Raw genomic sequence first — 20,986 nt, 5'->3', positions numbered from 1 at the left:
ATCAGATAAAATAGACATTAAAATAAAGACTGTTACAAGAGATAAGGAAGCATACTACATAATGATAAAGGGAACAATCCAAGAAGAAAACATAACAATTATAATTACTTATGCACCCAACATAGGAGCACCTCAATACGTAAGGAAAATGCTAACAGCCATAAAAGGAGAAATTGACAGTAATGCAATTATAGTGGGGGACTTTAACACCCCATTTACACCAATAAACAGATCATCCAGACAGAAAATAAATAAGGAAACACAAGCTTTAGATGACACAATAGACCAGATAGACTTAATTGATATTTTTAGGACATTCCACCCGAAAGAGGAAGAATACACTTCCTTCTCAAGTGCACATGGAACATTCTCCAGAATAGATCACAACTTGGGTCACAAATCAAGCCTTGGAAAATTTAAGAAAATTGAAATCATATCAAGCATGTTTTCTGACTACAACATTTTGAGATTAGAAATCAATAACAGGAAGAAAGAGTAAAAACACAAACACATGGAGGCTAAACAGTGCATTACTAAATAACCAAGAGATAATTGAAGAAATCAAAGATCAAATCAAAAAATACCTAGAAACAAATGACAATGAAAACATGATGATCCAAAACCTATGGGATGCAGCAAAAGCAGTTCTAAGAGGGAAGTTCATAGCAATTCAAGCTCACTTCAAGAAACAAGAAAAATCTCAAATAAACAACCTAATCTTACACCTAAAGCAACTAGAAAAAGAAGAACAAAGAAAACCCAAGGTTAGTAGAAGGAAAGAAATCATAAAGATCAGAACACAAATAAATGAAATAGAAACAAAGAAAACAATAGCAAAGATCAATAAAACTAAAAGCTGGTTCTTTAACAAGATAAACAAAATTGATAAACCTTTAGCCAGACTCATCAAGCAAAAAAGGGAGAGGATTCAAATCAATAAAATTAGAAATGCAAAAGGAGAGATTACAACAGACACCGCAGAAATACAAAGCATCCTAAGAGACTACTACAAACAACTATATGTCAATAAAATGGACAACCTGGAAGAAATGGACAAATTCTTGGAAAAGTACAACCTTCCAAGATTGAACCAGGAAGAATTAGAAAATATAAACAGACTAATCACAGGTAATGAAACTGAAACTGTAATTAAAAATCTTCCACAAACAAAAGCCCAGGACCAGATGGCTTCACAGGTGAATTCTATCAAACATTTAGAGAAGAGTTAACACCTATCCTCAAGCTCTTCCGAAAAATTGCAGAGGGTGGAATACTCCCAAACTCATTCTATGAGACTACCATCACCCTGATACCAAAACCAGACAAAGATATCACAAAAAAAGAAAATTATAGACCAATATCACTGATGAACATACATGCAGAAATCCTCAACAAAATACTAGCAAACAGAATCCAACAACACATTACCAGGGTCACACACCAAAGGATCAAGTGGGATTTATCCCAGGAATGCAAGGATTCTTCAGTATATGCAAATCAATCAATGTGATACACCATATTAACAAATTAAAGAATAAAAACCATATGATCATCTCAATAGATGTAGAAAAAGCTTTTGACAAAATTCAACACCTGTTTATGGTAAAAACTCTCCACAAACTGGGCAGAGAGGGAACATACCTACCTCAACATAATAAAAGCCATATACGACAAACCCACAGCAAACATCATTCTCAATGGTGAAAAACTGAAAATGTTTCCTCTAAGATCAGGAACAACATGAGGATGTCCACTCTCGCCACTATTATTCAACATAGTACAGGAAGTCCTAGCCTCAGCAATCAGAGAAGAAAAAGAAATAAAAGGAATACAAATTGGAAAAGAAGAAGTAAAACTGTCACTGTTTGCCAATGACATGACACTATACATAGAAAATCCTAAAGATGTCACCAGAAAATTACTAGAACCAATCAATGAATTTGGTAAGGTTGCAGGATACAAAATTAATGCACAGAAATCTCTTGTATTCCTGTACACTAACAACAGAAGATCAGAAAAAGAAATTAAGGAAACTATCCCATTTACCATAGAAACAAAAAGAATAAAATACCTAGGAATAAACCTACTTAAGGAGGCAGAAGACTTGTACTCAGAACACTATAAAACAGTGATGAAAGAAATCAGAAATAACATGAACAGATGAAGAGATATACCATGCTCTTGGATTGGAAGAATCAATATTGTGAAAATGACTATACTACCCAAAACAATCTACAGATTCAGTGCAATCCCTATCAAATTACCAATGGCATTTTTTACAGAAATAGAACAAGAAATTTTTTAAATTGTATGGAAACACAAAAGACCCCAAATAACCAAAGCAATGTTAATAGAAACAGAGCTGGAGGAATCAGGTTCCCTGACTTCAGACTATACTATAAAGCTATAGTCATCAAGACAGTATGTTACTGGCACAAAAACAGAAATACAGATCAATGGAACTGGATAGAAAACCCAGAGATAAACCCCCACACATATGGTCACCTTATCTTTGAAAAAGGAGGCAAGAATACACAATGGAGAAAAGACAGCCTCTTCAATAAGTGGTGCTTGGAAAAATGGACAGCTACATGTAAAAGAATGAAATTCAACACACCCTAACTCCATACACAAAAATAAACTCAAAATGGATTAAAGAACTAAATGTAAGGCCAGACACCATCAAACCCTTAGAGGAAAACATAGGCAGAACACATTATGACACAAATCACAGCAAGATCCTTTTTGACCCACCACCTAGAGAAATGGAAATAAAAACAAAAATAAACAAATGGGATCTAATGACACTTAAAAGCTTTTGCACAACAAAGGAAACCATAAACAAGACAAAAGGACAACCCTCAGAATGGGAGAAGATATTTTCAAATGAAGCAGCTGACAAAGGATTGATCTCCAAAATATACAAGCAACTCATGCAGCTCAATATCACAAAAACAAAAAATACAATCCAAAAATGGAGGGAAGACCTAAACAGACTTTTCTCCAAAGAAGACATACAGATGGCCAACAAGTACATGAAAAGATGCTCAATATCACTAATCATTAGAGAAAAACAAATCAAAACCACAATGAGTTATCACCTCATACAGATCAGAGTGGCCATCATCAAAAACTCTACAAACAGTAAATGCTGGAGAAAAGAGAACCATCCTGTACTGTTGGTGGGAATGTAAATTGATACAGCCACCATGAAGAACAGTAAGGAGGTTCCTTTAAAAAACTAAAAATAGAACTACCATATGACCCAGCAATCACACTACTGGGCATACATCCTGAGAAAACCATAATTCAAAAAGATACATGTACCACAGTGTTCATTGCAGCACTATATACAATAGGCAGGATATGGAAGCAACCTAAATATCCATCAACAGATGAATGGATAAAGATGTGGCACATATATACAATGGAATATTACTCATCCATAAAAAGGAACGAAACTGAGTTATTTGTAATGAGGTGGATGGACTTAGAATCTGTCATACAGAATGAAGTAAGTCAGAAAGAGAAAAACAAATACCATATGTTAATGCATATATACGGGATTTTAAAAAGTGGTATGATGAACCTAGTGGCAGGGCAGGAATAAAGACACAGACATAGAGAATGGAGTTGAGGGCATGGGGAGGGGGAAGCAGAAGCCGGGGTGAAGTGAGAGTGTAGCATTGACATATATATGCTACCAAATATAAAGTGGATGGCTAGTGGGAAGCTGCTGCATAGTATCGGGAGATCAGCTCGGTGCTTTGTGACGACCTAAGAGGGATGGGATAAGGAGAGTACGAGGGAGGCTCAAGAGGGAGGGGATATGGGTATATATTCATACATATAGCTGATTCACTTTGTTATAGCACAGAAACTAATGCAAGATTGTAAAGCTTTTATACTCCAATAAAGATGTGAAAAAAAAAGGTAAACTGTTTTGTTATAAGATTTCTCGTATCGTTTCCTAGTTAAGATCTCCAGAAGTGTTTCCATAGTGAATATTTAGAAAAGGAACTATTAGGTGGTAGAGTATGTGAATATTATTTACACGATTAAGCTAGATTGTTTTCCAAATTATTTTACCAACTTACACTCCTATTAGCAGCGTAATGATCCATATTCTCTCCCACACTCAATATTAAAGCATTCCTTGATAAAATCTATTTGCCAATCTGGCGTGAAATGTTATCTCATTGTGGTCTCTGCTTTTTTATAAATGTTGTGAGGTTGAACATTATTGCTTATATTACTTGGCCATAACTCTTTCTTTTGGGGGGAAATGCCAGTTCAAACTTTTACTAATTTTCTATTAGATTGTTCCTATACTTTTTTCTCAACAATTGTTTAAATTTGTATTGTCTTTAGAGTGTGTCTCATGTAATTTTAATAAGTAGGAACGTAAAATCGTCCACAAGGAAAGCTACTTTTCCTAGACCATCAAGAATGGCACATGTGTCAATTTACACAGCTTTTTCAGGTCAAGCATCTTTCTAATTTCATTTTCTTTTTCACAAATAATATTAGAGTTAACTGGTTTAGTGCACTTATTTCCATACAGAGGAAACATTTGTCTTCCTGATGTGATTGTTTGGTCCTTTCCACATCTTTGTTAGGAGAGGCTTGAAAGGCAAAGTGAGAACACAGACTTCTTCAAAATGTTCATTCTAATTAAATATTCAGCAGACTCGGCTAAACTTTTCTGAATCAATTCCCACAATATCATGTACGATACGGCACTTCCTAAGAGAACTGTTAGAAACCTAGAATAATAAAACAAAGAAAACACAGAACATGTTTTAAAGACTTCTCCAGGCTCTGGAGGCAAAATTTGAGGCACTGATATTTAAAGTTAGTAAAAATTGAAATAAGAGCAACCAGCACAGATTCTAGAAAGGTATCAGAAAAAAACCCATATGTTCTACTGTTATAAATAGTATTAACACAAGGTACATGATTATATCTAATGATAAATAACACATCTTAATCCAATAATAGTATTGTTCACCTACAGCATAGTTACACTAATACTGCAACATCTAGAAAATGTTGGACTAGTGTTCATATTGTTTCTTTGTAATATAAATTATTTGGTGTTAGTGTATGCAGTTCTCTAGAAAACAAACTTTCTTACCAAGTAGTTCTTAATGCAGAAAAAAGTTCAGTTTTACAAACAGCAAATAGCTATATTTTAGCTCAAAATAAAGCTATGTAAACCAAAGAAATTTTAATAATATGCAAAGGAACTTACAACCAAAAAGTTCAGGCAGAATTGTATTTCGTCAAAGTTGAGAAATAAGGATGATGAAAAATCAACAGCACTTCGATAGAGTTTTTCAGTCTTTTCTTGGAGAGCCATTTCAATGTTCAGTAGTATTTTAAATGCCTCCCTTATGTCTCTCCTAAACCTTTAATGTTATCATTAAGGCTCTTCTCCCCCACCCCATTACACATACAGAATTGATAAAAGATAATGCATGACTTAAAAAAATTTTTTTGAAGTATAGTTGATTTATAATGTGATAATTTCTGCGGTACAGCAAAGTGACTCAGTTATACATATATATACATTGTTTTTTAATATTCTTTTCATTACGGTTTATCACTGGTTATTGAATATAGTTTCCTGTGCTATACAGTAGGACTTTGTTGTTTATCCATTCTATATATAATAGTTTGCATCTGCTAATCCCAAACTCCCAATCCATCCCTCTCCCTCCCCCCTCCCCCTTGGCAACCACCAGTCTGTTCTCTATGTCCCTGAGTCTGTTTCTGTTTTGTAGATAGGTTCATTTGTGGCAGAATGCATTACTTTTTAATTTGTTCTTTATTAAGGACTCATATGCATATAGCATTTATATTAATGACATTTTATACAAACAGTTCCCAGATATTTAGTTTCATCTGTCTGTTTTATCTCACTGCCCTATTCACATTCCAGAAGCTCCTTGGACTCTTTTAAATGCACAGCAAAAAATATTACGACAAAAGTTATATAAATATGTTTAGTATGTTAATACCTACATTTTATTTTCTGCATAAATTATAGGGAGTTCTAATTGACTTTTCTCAGTAAACAGAGATAAGGTGATTCATAAAGCCCCCTGGCAGATGGGAGCAGAACCGTGATTGTCTTCATGTCAATACCTGTTTCTCACAGGTAGACCTCGTCGTGAATGAGCTGTGGGTGAGAAAGTGAGGAAGGGTTGTCATTCACTGCAGTATCTCTATCTGCAGTGGTGGCCTCACTGATCATGTGGTTTTAAACACCATCATATATTGATGACTTATGGATTTATATGTCTGGCCAGGACCTCTCCTGTAATCTCAGGACACCTGTTTCTAACCAGTCTCTGGACCTTTCCTTCAGAAATTAACACATCCCAAATCAAACTCTCAACGACTTGGTGCAATCCAGCCTCGGGTGAAGCTCAGTAAGTAATCCCCTCTTCCTTCCCCTTATCCAGGCCATGTTCATAGGAGAAAGACCCTGGACTGCTCTTCCCAAAGATGCTACAGAAATCACTTCTCTTGTCTCTGTGCTCCCTTCTGTATTTTCTCTATAGGAACGAGGAAGCAGCACTTCCTGCCTTACAGAGGCTTTTTTCCTCCTATAATTGAGAAGTAATCATCCTGTGGGCCCCATTATGCTCCTTGTTTTATCCAGAGTAGAATTAGAGATTCCGGTTCAATACCATGATGGGTAAGATCCTGAACTCACCTCCTCCCAGGGGCACGCTGAATCTACAGCTATATAGGAAAAATGTCCTCTGAAAAAGACCTAAAAACTGGTGAAGAGACCCCTTCACACGGGGCAAACGAGAGGGAAATCCCCCGGAAGGGAGTAGGAAAGACTGGGACAGTCTCTCCGTGAATCCACCCCAGACGCAGGGACCCGCAGTTGGCAGGGAGCTCACGCCCGGCCTTCCCCATGAGCAAAGCATCCTTCCCCACATCCAGTACCTGAGAGAAGAGCCCGCAGAACATGGGCCTTAAAAACTAAGTGGTTCCTGCACAAAACCCATGGCCTGTCATGAGCTGAAGATGCCTCCTCCAGGCTGTGCAAGGCTTGCCGCCCAGCAGAGGAGGCCCTAGAAAACCGCCCGGGAACTGATGCAAGAGACACCCGTTTGCTCATTTTAAAGCACTGATCTGAGGGCTGGGACCACTGAGACCCTCCAGGATGGAGGCCAGGGGGCACATCTTCCTGTTACCCCTTCCCCCTCTGCCTGGATTAGCCAGCAGGGCCCATCTCTCTCTCTCTTTTTTTCTTTTCTTTCCTTTTACCTTTTTTTCTCCGTTTTTTTTCCTTTTTTATTCTTTTTCTGTCTTTTTCTTCATCCTTTTACTTTTTTTCCCCTTTTTTCATTGAGGGCCATCTTCCCACTCTGCCTCCCTCCAATGGGCACCCCCTCCACATCCTCCAGAGGACCAGTATCTCCCATGTCTGGTGCTCCAGTTTTTACATCTGGTGACCGGTGTCTATGGCTGCCACCCAGGAGATGCCCTTTGATCCCCTGGCTCTGGAAGCCATGGGCTGCTTGCTTTTCTGAGTCCCGGGGGACTGTGATGATGGAGAGACAGTTCTTGGCTGGCTGCCATCCCAGGGCACTGCACAGACAACAGCCTGAAACATTGTCATCTTATCGTCGTAGCTGCAGCCTGAGGGGCAGGTTTCTAATGAAACACACATCTAAAGGTTGACAGTAAACATTTCCTGAGAACTCGGAGGGTGGGTACCAATTTTACATAGGCTGCCCTGCTTCAGAGCACCAGCATCTCTTGGAGGGTAGCTTGTGTATGTCTGCTGCCCTGAATTTTGTAGCAGGGGGCATGTCTGCATCATCTGGCTCTGGTGCCCAGGGGGCCTTGTGTTCCTGAGTCCCACAGGGCTCTAAAAATCAGGACAGAGTTCTTGGCCAACTACCACCCCAGGGCACTGCACTGACAGCATCCTGAAACACATCCCCAGACTTCTCTGAAAGAGGATGACTTGCTTGTTTAACCCGAGGGGCAAGCTTCAGGTTCAACACACATCTAGAGGCTACGGAGTGCCCTCAGTGAAGGTGGGCTGGGGAATGCCAGTTTTGCACTCTCCCTCTGCCTCAGTGCAGCTCACTCTCAGAAAGGAGTTTACACATTCCTATGGAACCCCGATTTTTGCAACAGTCGCCAGGGGACACCTCTAGATCTCCTGACTCTGAGCACAGTTTATGCTCTGGTCCCACAGGACCTTGTATATTTTGCATCACTTAAAAGCTGCTGCCTCTGAGCCTCCTCGTCTGGAGCCTGTGCTCCGCAATGAGAGGCCGCGATAGTGAGAGGCCCGCGCACCGCGATGAGGAGTGGCCCCCACTTGCCGCAACTAGAGAAAGCCCTCACACAGAAACGAAGAGCCAACACAGCCATAAATAAATGAATAAATAAATAAATAAATAAAATTTAAAAAAAAAAAAAAAAAGCTGCTGCCTGAGGGTCAAGCTGCCAATCAGCCTGAATCTAGATGCTGACTGAGATCCTCCCCTTTGGAACATTGACTGTCTTGGCACACCTTCAACTATTGGGAGCTATTCAAGTAAAATAGGCTGCTTGGACAATCACAAAAGTTTGAGAGCTGGCCAAGAGCTAGGGCAGGGCTGAACAATGAGGTTCATCATCTTCTCAAGGCCAACCCTACAAGACTGAGAGAGGGCGGCTGTTTCATCTGCATAGAAACCAACACAGCAAGTCAAGCAAAATGAAGAAATAGAGGAATATGTTCCAAACAAAAGAACAAGATAAAACCTCAGGAAAAACAAACAAACAAAAACCTTAATGAAATGGAGATTAGAATGGAATGCCCTAAAAGTGAAAGATATTTTGGGGACATTCATTTTAAAATAAGGAATCTTGGGACTTCCCTGGCCATCCAGTGGTTAAGACTCCACGCTCTCACTGCAAAGGGCATGGGTTTGATCCCTGGTCAGGGACCTAAGAACCTTGATGGTGCTTGGTATGGTCAAAAAAAATTTTTTTAATAAAATAAAATAAAATAACATAAGGAATCTAGTCCCTTCTATCTCAATTTTGACAGTATTGCCTTTATGTTTGTTGTTTCCCATTAAAGTAATACATTAAGCTATTCATTTCCAAATCATTTCTAGAACATCAGCTCCAAGAATATCTTCATGATAATTTTTAAGGAATTAATAAATGAGTGGATATGGTAAATTTCTTCATTTTACAATGTAGAAGGTTTTTCCAAATAACTATAGTAGCCTGCATAATGGGAAGCATGTCTCAGAAGCAAGAGGGCTGTGATGGCTTATTAGAGGGATCAAGCACATCTGGTTTGGTGTATTTGTTCTTCTTGAGGGAAGTAGCAAATGAGAAGGGCCTCCAGGAATAGGTAGAATATCACCAAGCAGAACTGAGGGAGGGCATTCCCCGGGAATGAAAAAAATGCTATCAAGGTCAGGAAGCTGTGTTCACGTATTACGGAGAGAAAAAGTACTTTAATTTATTTTGACTTAGTAATAACACTAGGAGGTTTGTATGAGATGAGATTCATTGGATCCATTATGTTCAATAGCCAAGATTTTTCAAATATTTTCCTTTTTTTCACAACATCTTTTTAGAATTGCTTGTTCATTTCCTTATGCTTTATTTCATGTCCTAAGTAGGACACCTTAGACAGGATTACTGACATCAACAAGTGTTGTTGAGTATTGTAGACCTTCATCCCAAAGACAAGTAGTTTTCAAATGACCAGTCTTAATAACCTTAAGAAATAATATTATATGCCAAGGTAAAATCATTTTTTTGTTTATTAATTTTAAACAGGCAATTTTAAAAGCCATTCTAGAAACCATTTTATGAGAAGACTTGCCAAAAATTGAATAGGCAACAACAGTATGTCCTTTTTAAAAATTTTGTGTTTTAATTACCATTTTATTTCTCTTTACCTCATTTCCTAAAATAATTTGTTACAATTATCTAACCTTTTGTAGAAACTTCTAGATTAAAAAAATACACAGTAATACACCATAATTTTGAAGAATGGAGGAAGCACAAAGTATAATAATGTCTTTCCCATCCTTCTAAAGGAATTTAGTGTTGGAAAAAAACCCAGAAAAACAATTGTTAATCTAACAGTATGTCCTTATATTCAAAAGGAAGCGCTCTATCCCCATAGATGCAATCTTTCTAAAGGATGCACTCTGTTCATTATTTACTTACATATCTCAAGAAAGACAAGGGAGAAATAAATTCTTCCAATATGCCCACATATTCTTGTCACCAAAGTGGTTCGACTTAGCAACCTTAGTTTTTGAAGTTGGGTGAAATGATCGATTTTCATACATTTTCCATATTTGCTGGAAAATAATGTGTATTCTTCAATGTTTGCTACATGTTAATTAATTAATGCTTGTTAAATGGGTATATTTGCTCTATCTTCCTGATCATTTTTCTCTTAATCTATCAGTTAATGAGAGAGGTTTGCTCAAACCTCTCACTTAAAAGGTACGCTTTTAATTTCTCCTTGAAATTCTATCAATTTTTATTTTGTATGGCTCTGAAACGGAATCCTATGTCTTACATCTAAGCTTAGAAATGACAATAGTGATTACAAGTTTTATTGATATGTTTTGACCCTCATTTCCCTAGAAATGGCTTAATATGATTAACCCAGTTTTGCTGTCATGGGTATTGCATGATATATATTTACCTTCATTTTACTTTCAACCTTCCTGTGTTTTTAAGTTTTAGGTGTGCCTCTTTTGAACAGAATGTAACTAGCTGTTGAAGTTATTATTTTAAATCCAATCTGGTAATAGTGATCTTTTTAGTCCATTTACATTTAATACTATATGACCATGTCAGATTTAGTTCTATCATATTATTATATGAATACTTCCTTTTTGCTATGTTTCTTTTTATCCTTTTCTCTTTTTTTATCTTGTTAAATTGATTACATTTTACCACATTGCAATTATTCCCTCTACTGGTTTACAATAGATGTCAGCATACTACAGCCTATGGGCCAAATCCTACCTACAACCTGTTTTTGTAAATAAAGTTTTATTGGAACAGATCCACACATATTAGTGTACATATGGTGGGTGGCTGCTTTCACACTGCAGTAGCAGAGGTGGGTAGTTGCAACAGAAACACAGAGCCTTAAATATCTATTATCACATTTTTTACTGAAAGAGTTTGTCAACCCTGGTTCAAAATATGCATTGTGTTCTGTAGTTAATAGTCTAACTTAATCATTATCATCAAGTAAAATACAAAACATATATTTCCGGCCATCCACCTTCCATAATACATTCTATAGTTGTACTGTACTTTGCTGTAGTTAACCCTATTTAATGTTAGTTAACTCTCTTGCTGTTATAAACCATAATTATTAGACATTTTTATCTTAATCTATCCCCATGTTTACTATTTTCTTATTCATCATATTTGTATACATTTCCTTTTGGGGTTAGTTTTGGCTCTTCCTGAGGTAAAACCTTTAGTAGTGGCTTTTCCATTGGTGGTAAATTCTCTCTCATTTTTCTTTGCCTGAGACTATTTTTCTTTTGCCCTAATGTTTGAAATAGTTTTGCTGGGTAAAGAATTCCAAATGACAGTTATTTTTTCTGAGCAATTTGAGAATAGTGATTACCTGTTCACTGTCTTCCAAGATGAGAAGCCAGCTTTGATTGAGAAGTCACATGTTTGCCCCAAAATTGTCCCCAATTCTCTGGAATATAGATTAAATGGATGTTACTACTCAGCTTACTTTAAGTTCTTTTTGACTTTCTATCACTTTATCTGTCTCAAAGCTGCCTTCCAGATAATTCCTTCAGATCTGTCTTTCAGCTCACTACTTTTCCCATAACATATCCCATAAAGTTTAAATTAAGTATTATATTTTTCCTTCCCAGAAGTTCTATGGGTTCATTTAAAAGATTTTGTATTCATGTTTTTATTCTCTCTTCTTTAAAGCAATACATCTTTATAAGTTGTGAGTATATGTGTTTTATTTAAATAAATACAGTTATAAGTGTGTATGTATTGTGTGTTTTAATGAAGAAAGTATAAAGATACATAATTGAAGACATCTTAATTGGCCTGTGGCTCAAGGTAGAAATTATTTTCTTAGTTTGGGCTTTTCCTATAGGTATCTGCAGGATGATAACCACTGTAGTTTTTTTAGGTCGGTTCTACTGTATTTCACCATGTAGTCACAATGAACTGGGAAGAAAACACTGACCACAACCCACTGAACAATCAGCTTAGGCCCTGTTTCCAGATGCTTAGTGAGAAGACTGTTTTGCAGTGTTTCCTCTCTTACCTTCCTATATAAGCCACAGGATTTGAGGCTGAAGTGTGTCTCCCTATCCTCTCCCCACTGATTGGAGGCTAGCTGCCTCTGTAAAGTTGAAACTAAGATGCAAAGGTTAAAGTGCATGTTATTAAAAGTCTGAAGTTTCTGTGTAATTTTAAAGGTTGTATCTGATCCAGGTTCTCCTGTCTTTGAAATCCCCATCTTTCAAACAGCTTCTAAGAAATATGTCAAGAGACTTGGAAGTGATTTTTGCAGAACCTTGGCTTTTTTAAAATTGCTAACTTGGATAGAGTGTCACTTTTCTGTGTACATAAGAATAAATATTAGCATTGATTGTTACTTTCCTACTTTTTCTCCACTTATGATCTTAACCAAACTTGATAAATTTCAGATGTATAGATGTATACTTAGCGATGTATCTACTTTATCATCAAAGGCATCTTCACTTGTAACTTCAAAAAGTTCCAGCCACCCCCCACACACATACACACACACAAAAAAAAACTGCAAAAGGAAAAACATAGATAAGCAGGTCATCTGAGAGCAAGACTGTATGATCCATTGAGCAGTTGACTGAATGGTTATGAGACAGTGACCTGTGCTTGGGAATGAGGATTTCTTCTGCCTTGAATGGAGCTACAGAGGAAGCTAATCATTCACTGTAAATGTCTTGAGAAATGAAGTTTGCCAGACTGTATAGTAGCCAGTAAGCACTGGCTCAGATTTAATGATGGTGATACAGGGATTATAAAATGACAATTCTTTACTTGAGAAAAAAATAATTTTGCATTTTTTTTGGTGTTTTCTTTCTTTACTTCAATGCAGACAACTTATATTTGCCTTAGTTTTAAAGAACATGAGTATTTGTGATTGATGCCCTTCTAACTTCAAAAAGGATTAGGACCACTTTACAAAGCAAAATACCTATAAAGGAGAAAAATTAAAAACATACAGACAAAGAAGCCAATACATAACTAGCTAAAAAGAACTGAAGAGTTTGGATACTGTTAAAATAGGTCAAATTATTCTGATTTCTGCTAATAGCTTGAGTATTCAAAGTAATACTAAGAATTTACTATAATAGTTATTTGAGAATAATGTAACAGGCCATATGTGCACATATATGTGTGTATATATATATATACATACACACTATATATATATAGAGAGAGAAAAAAATGTGAAAATACTAATGCCAAATATCTCTCTTTTTAAATGAAAGAGAATAAGTAAGGTAATTTCCCATCCTAATCATATTTTTGCTATTTTAAAAATTTCTTTGGGGAATTCCCTAACGGTCCAGTGGTTGAGACTCCACGCTTCCACTGCAGGGGGCACAGGTTCAATCCCTGGTTGAGGAAATAAGATCCTGCAAGCCACATATCATGGCAAAAAAGAAAAAAAAAACAAAGAAAAGGGAAAAGAAAACAAAAACAAAAAAAGAAAAAATAAAAATGTCTTTGTTGTTTGAACAGATGAAGAAAATATTTAATTCATGGATGGTTGCTTTGCTCATTTAATAGTGAGTAATTTATCAACAGCACAAAAACTAGTTTTGGCAATTAAAAACATGTAATCCACAAACATTTTCATCTGATATGCTTATAGTCTCAATTTATGACATTTTGTATCCCTCTTAAAAAAAAAAGAGCCAAATCAAGAAGCACAGTAAAAACTAGCATCACAAGTTTAATGTATTTTAAAACATAGAAATATATTTAAACAGCATATTTAAAGAATAATATAATAGACTTTCGTTTCTTATTCTTATAATGGTATAGCATTAATTCAAAAATATATTACTTAATGTACCTCAAATAGAGTTATTATCAAATTTACTTTAAGATAAACTGTATTTTAAAACTACATTGCAATATTCCTGAATCACGAACAAACCCATAACATTTTTAAGCTATTTCTGATACAAATTTTACTTAAAAAGTCCAAAAGGGTGATTAATAAATGATGCTTTATGAATATTTTAGATGAACTGTAAATAATCCTAGCCGTGGAGCCCACATAAATAGCAAGTTATCCACTAAATGTCATTCTTCCAAAAGTCAGTGGGTTAAAGACAAGCCTTAAAAGGCAGAGAGAGAAACAGGGAGAGAAAATAAATTAATTTCAGAGGGAAGAACACACATGCACATACACACAACAGAAACTTCCCATTTGGAATTATTTGTGCTTGGAGGAAGGTATACAAAATCCCCCTCCAAAATAAGGTTTTCAATGAGCTCATTCTCCAAGATATGCAAAATGGATTTCAGCTGTTCTTTCAAAATGGCAATTCTGTCAAAGCCATTCTGGGATTTGGGGTAATTTCCTCCAGTTGAGTTTCAGTGCTTTTACCCTAAATAAAATCCCTTGCATCCCATCAATCAGCAAACTCAGTTATAAAATAGAGCTACACAAAATGGCTCTGTAGGCCTCTTTGCTTGGGTATATTTTATTCATGCAGTGACTCTTGTCTGTGGGGAGGATAGGGGAGCACATGTAAATGTTTCTTTATTTTGGACTGTTTTTAAATCTGAAAAAATAGTCTGCAGCAGTAGTGTTCTAGATAATAGGCAGACATGATTTATTTGAGGTAAGAAGGTTGTACTATGCTTTTTTAGTGTTAACTTGGAAAGTTATGGACACAGGCTCAAGTCTGTCTCCACAGAATTCCTGAAGCTTTGAGCTCTTTGAAAAATTTACAACCCACGAGCCAAGAAGGAACACTTTCCTACAGTTACACCAATTCTGTTCAAGCAAATAGTTATAACAATTATGTGCAACCTTTCAGCTTCTGTGTTCTGTCTCCCATTTATTTATTCAAATCCAGTTCAACATTTCACTTTATCTAACGAAGCAGAAACTCTCAAAGAAAAATTGTGTTCCTCCAAGAATTTTTGTTTGGGGTGGTTATTTTGTTAAGTTTTATTTCTAAATAAATATCCTATCAGAGTTTTCATTGGCACAGCCTAACCAAATGCATTCAGTTTCCTTCAACAATACTTAACAGTCAAAGGAGTTCTGTCTAATTTCAGAAAATTATATAAAATGTGTAATACATTAAAAAATGTTGAAATGGAATTGGACTCAACATATCCTATTGAAAGTTAGACTGGGCAATCTATTGCATAATGCAGTGACCTATAAAATACATTTTATTGAAAAGGCATCCACAAAGGAGAATATATACCTTTAAATAAATAAAAGTGACTATATACATGATATTGTACATAGGTTAGAGAGATGAAATGAGCCAGGCTAATTTTATGAAATTCCCCTTTTATCTGAAAGGATAATTTTTATTGTAGTCATAAACCTTAATACAGATCTTTTTCTTATTACCATTATTATCTAAAATTAGTGGCAGCCACATGAACGCACTACCATATTTCTGTATTTTTTCAAAATGACATTGGAGCTGTCATCAAAGTACAACACAGAGATGGCGTTTAATTTGGTTGGCGCGCAGCAAGGCTTTGGTACATGGTCAGGAAACATCAGATGAACCTGGGGGGGAGAAACATTTTGTTCTTTAAGAATTAAGATAGACATTTTGTCTGCAGCTTGAAAGTAATATTCTTGTTTTATCACTGACTATCAGCACCCCCTTAAGCTACCTCCCTTTCTTCTGTTTATGTTCCATGGCAGGGTGGGGTAGGGCTGGTAGTGAAGGGTGTATTCTTAGGTATTAACACCTAGACTTGACCCACCAGTTCTAATTACATGTTGATGCTTTAAAAAATATTCTACCAAGGAAGGAAAACTCTCTCTATGGAATATTCAGTGGAAATTTTCTTGGGGGAAAGAACATGACAACTAGCACTGGGTTGCTTTTGGTTAAAGTGCCCACTTCTATTTACTTCATGAGAAATACAGAAGTTCTAAATGCAAAATCAATGAAGCCATACCACTGCACTGTAGAAAGATGTGAATCTAAGAATTACTTTTGAAAGGATAACTAAACAATAAATCAATAACTTTTTTTGACAATAAAATTAAAAGCTGTGCCAACTCTTCATTTTCCATGATAAAGGAAGCATACAAATCACAGCAAAATAAACTCCAGGTAAAATCCAATACTTGCTTTAAAGCAATGATTTCAACTATTCTCCCCATAATTTTTTATCAGATTGGCCAGAGTGTAACATACTTTGACTTGCTTTCTCCCCTAGACAAGTGCCAAAAAGCAGGCTAAGCTAAAGCAGAGGCAAGGAGCCTAGATATTTTAAAAATTAAATATCCATCTTCCCCACTAAAGCCTGAAAAGGCAGCTGTACATGGACAGTGAAATGATTAAGTAAAGGGTTTGTTCTCACTTTGATCAGACTGGCAGGTTTGCCTCTGATGTTCAATAATCAAGGAAGGAGCCAGAACACTGTACCCCAATTCTCACCCACCCCTGCTGCCCCCGACCCTTCCTCTAGAGGAGTTTATGGGAAGTCCCACTGCAGAGTCCTTAGGGATCTACAAAGAGAAAATACAGTTCTTAGAATCTTGGCTGCACAACCTCCTGGCTGAACTGATATAGGAGCCCTGCCTATGGACAGACACAGCAGGAAAAATGAGGTGATCGGACGCGGATGTGAAATTTCCTAAGACCTCACAAAACTGCAAGCTGGATGGTTTCTCCCAATTTCAGATGCAGCCTGCAGCCCTCCTCGGCTTTATCATCCTCAACTCTCACATTTGTGATGGATAACCCCCTGCTTCAAGGACCACCTCACCAAGGCATCACTCTGAAAAAATTGGATTGTTCTTCAGTCATTTCTCAAACTTATTTGTCACAAACCTGCTCTCCTTTAACAACAAACACGTCTGTCTTCTTGTTTCATGTCCTTCATAGGACAAACAAAGAGAGTGTACAATGCCGGGGCGGTGGGGGAAAGAACCACCAAACTTCCCACATCCCTTAAAGTTCTGGGATGACTTTATGCTCCACATCCCAGGACAGTGATACAGACTGGGGTCCTGTTCCAAGTCTGTGTCAGTGTTTTAAAAAATGCTTGTTTTTAGACTCTGCCTTCTAGGCTACAGTCTTAAGAGCTGACAGTATATAATTATATATTTTTTTTTAAAAAAAGAAAAAAGAGACAGATGGGGGGTATTTGACAAAGAGTTTTTTCGATACTTAAGCATTGTATAGCCTGAGGGAACTTGGATGAATATCTAAGGAAACACAGAAAGCTCTCTAAGTCATTGACAGTACAAAGAGCTTAACTGCTGGGAAATTAAGTGGCATTTCTCTATAGGCTAATAGTGGCTGTTCTGCTGTGACTGGACAGAAAGACAGTGACCAGCCCTCTTCCTTTCAGGTGTGAGACAGCAGCGTTCCTCTCTCTGCGATTGGTTTTCAGATGACTCACATTTCAGAATGTGAATTCTCATACAGAAGAATAGAAGGCTGGACTCCACAGACATTCTTTTCCTGGAGGAAGTTTGAATACAATATACCCTTCCTTGTACCACACACCTGCTCCTCATCCCCCAGTAATGATATCCTATATCAAGAAGTGCTGGGGCTTCCCTGGTGGCGCAGTGGTTGAGAGTCCGCCTGCCGATGCAGGGGAAACGGGTTCGTGCCCTGGTCTGGGAGGATCCCACATGCCGCGGAGCGGCTGAGCCCATGAGCCATGGCCGCTGGTGTGCTCCACAACGGGAGAGGCCACAACAGTGAGAGGCCCACATACCGCAAAAAAAAAAAAAAAAAAAAAAGAAGTGCTTATATTTATAGATAGCAAAGATGAAGGAATACGAGCATTTAAAATACCCCCAGGAATTTACTCTATATTTTGCATATGGCAACCTTATTGGTCAAGAATCAATAAAAAGAAGAATATTTCTATGGTATTGGCAACATCAAAGCAAGCATGTGTGAACCTGCGGGTTGGAATTTAGACTCGGGTTCTTCACTTTAGACAGTGAAATAAGAGCCGTAGCAAACTAAGGTTTTCTTTAAATCAATATAAATTTTGTTATCAAGGAGGAAATAAGAGTTTCTCCCTAGACATATGGGTTTTCTGGGTATGATATATCAGAGAAATCTAGGGTGGAAAAATCGGTATTGGGGAAGGATAAACATGAGCAAATATTTTCCATTCATTATTAAAAAGCAACCTGATAATTTTATGTGATTGAATTCTGAAATAAATGCATATCTTCAAACTTGGGGGAAAAAAAGAATATTTGTAAATGACTACCTTAAAAATATATATTTGTGGGCTTCCCTGGTGGCGCAGTGGTTGAGAGTCTGCCTGCCGATGCAGGGGATACGGGTTCGTGCCCCGGTCCGGGAGGGTACCACAAGCCGCGGAGCGGCTGGGCCCGTGAGCCATGGCCGCTGAGCCTGCGCGTACGGAGCCTGTGCTCCGCAACGGGAGAGGCCACGGCGGTGAGAGGCCCGCGTACCAGAAAAAAAATATAGATATAGATATAGATATGTTTTATCTCTCTATTTCTTCTCTAATCCAAGGTTTTGACAATATCTATGCTTTACTTGCCATAGATATGTAACTTTGGTGTCTAGCTATCTTGTAGGACCTCTGAGGTCAGACAGATGCCAGCAAAGCATCAAGTCAAATGATTTAATCTGTCAATGTATATATACAGCTCTTTATTCATAAGGAAACTGGGGTGTTATTTCCATCAGCTTTAAATTGTAAATTAATTGTGAAAAAAGGTAACCTTCTGAAGAGTTAACTCCTCACAAATTCTAATAGTTACTCTTTCTGTTGGTCATAAACAAGCCTCAGCCACAAAGGCAGATGTTCTTCTAATAGCTCCTGCTCTCCTACTACCATCCACCAAGTAACTCCACTTCCATCCCATCATTGTCTTGATTCTAAAATAATGTGTTCTCGGGGCTTCCCTGGTGGCGCAGTGGTTGAGAGTCCGCCTGCCGATGCAAGAGACACGGGTTCGTGCCTCAGTCTAGGAAGATCCCACATGTCGCGGAGCGGCTGGGCCCGTGAGCCATGGCCATTGAGCCTGAGCGTCCGGAGCCTGTGCTCCGCAATGGGAGAGGCCGCGGCAGTGAGAGGCCCACATACCAAAAAAAATTTTTTTAAAATAATAATAATGTGCTCCCTTCCTTCTGTCCTAATAACTTTTAGTTGAAATGTTCCTATGAACACAAACTTTGATGTGGGATTACATCACGTAGGCTATGCATCTTCTAGAAGCCTCTCCCTAGTCTTCCAGAGGCTGACCTCCCCTCACCCCCATATCAAGTCACACACCCTAAGGCAGGCACGTCAGATTCTCAAGGGTTTTCATGAGCTCATTAGATACAGTACGACCATTTAGAGATGATGAAATAAACATTTCATTACCTTTTTCACAAAAATAAGCCTAGATTATTAGAGATTAAGTCACTGTTGCATTCCTAAGTGTGGAAGGGACAAAAGGAAGGCTAATTTCCACCTTAAAGATTATAAAGAAAAAAAGTATCAAAAAATAGAAACCAGTCTTCTACTTATACTCTATAATACATTGAAGAGCTTCCATAATACCAAAGTATGTTATAGAACATTCTTAAATGATGAGAGAAAAAACCCTCAGATGAAATTCAGTACAACTGTCATTCAATGCTTTTGCAATGACTGCTAATGAATTGTTAGGTTAGAAACAGCACCTGTGTGCTTAGTCATATTGTCTAGTGAATTAATCAGTGCACAATGACCACTTTATGTGATTATTCCAATTTTCCTCGCTGAATCCTTCCCCATTCTGGAATCAGAATTATTCTTTAGGCCAGCCTGAATTTCCTGACTATATCCACAATTGTTACTTTGGCACAATTGTTACTTTAGGAATTTGAGAAGAGAAGAAAATGCATTTCTAACTATAAATGGATGCTTTCCTTTGAAATAACTTTATAAGAAGTTTGCATCATAAACCACTTTCCATCCTGCAAAAAGAAAGCATACCAGAGTCTGAACTATGGCATGGTTGGTGGCATTCATATGGGCATTGAGTGGAAAAGAACATTCTCCATCACAATAAAATGCAGCATATCCTTCTGGTGCTATAATCCAGTCCTAAAATGCACAAGAAGAGAAGAAGAAATAATATCACCAAAATAAAAACACAGAAAAACAATTCTTAAAGAATACTCAAATATAATTAATATAATATAATATAATGTAATCTGGATTAGTTTCTCTTCTTGGTCCAACAATTACTGTAATAGGACAGCCTCCCCCAAGCCCTTAATTTATGGTTAAGTTAAAGTTTACAACAAAAGTATAAATATTTTCACAAGAAATTGTCCTCTGTAATTTCTCCCAAGAGGTCACTATGTAAGATATTCATAGCCTGTATTAACCCATGTATTCATGAATAAAGGCTTAATCATGAAATAGCATTCTAAATATTGTTTAAACAGGAAATGATGAACTCTGGAAAGTTCAAGTGAACCAGAAAGGAAAAGAAGAATAAACTTAATTGAGATCATTCTCATTACTTCTTACTAACTCATTCTTGCTTTAGAAGCTTGACAAGCTCCTAAAGCTGTAAGATTTCTGCCTTGTCCTATTTTTCTTTCCATTCATGTGTTAACCTTATAGCCTCTTTAAAAGAAATGAATTGGAGAAAATTCCTGAGCACTGTACGTGAAAAATTTTAGGAAGCTAAAAAGTTGGCACTTATAATGGTGGCCCTGATTTTTTT

At 37.1% G+C, this 20,986-nt stretch overlaps 1 protein-coding gene across 2 annotated transcripts in view; it reads right to left on the bottom strand.

Annotated features, from left to right (window-relative positions):
* Window positions 1–15,676: 15,676 nt before the first annotated feature.
* The window catches only part of BMP5 (bone morphogenetic protein 5), a gene marked incomplete at both ends in the record, with an annotated part of 125,663 nt that continues 120,353 nt past the window's right edge, over window positions 15,677–20,986 (bottom strand). The window contains 2 exons of one of the 2 annotated variants that reach the window (XM_079712512.1): window positions 15,677–15,826; window positions 20,245–20,355. In XM_079712512.1, the coding sequence (XP_079568638.1) occupies window positions 15,677–15,826; window positions 20,245–20,355 (261 nt within the window). The remainder of the gene's footprint in view (window positions 15,827–20,244; window positions 20,356–20,986) is intronic. The other variant, XM_079712513.1, reaches the window with a different exon arrangement.

This window comes from Hyperoodon ampullatus (genome assembly GCF_949752795.1).
Source record: "Hyperoodon ampullatus genome assembly, chromosome: 10".
NCBI lineage: Eukaryota > Metazoa > Chordata > Mammalia > Artiodactyla > Ziphiidae > Hyperoodon > Hyperoodon ampullatus.
The sequence above is the reverse complement of the archived record's forward strand: the minus strand, read 5'-3'. Positions and strand labels throughout refer to the sequence as shown.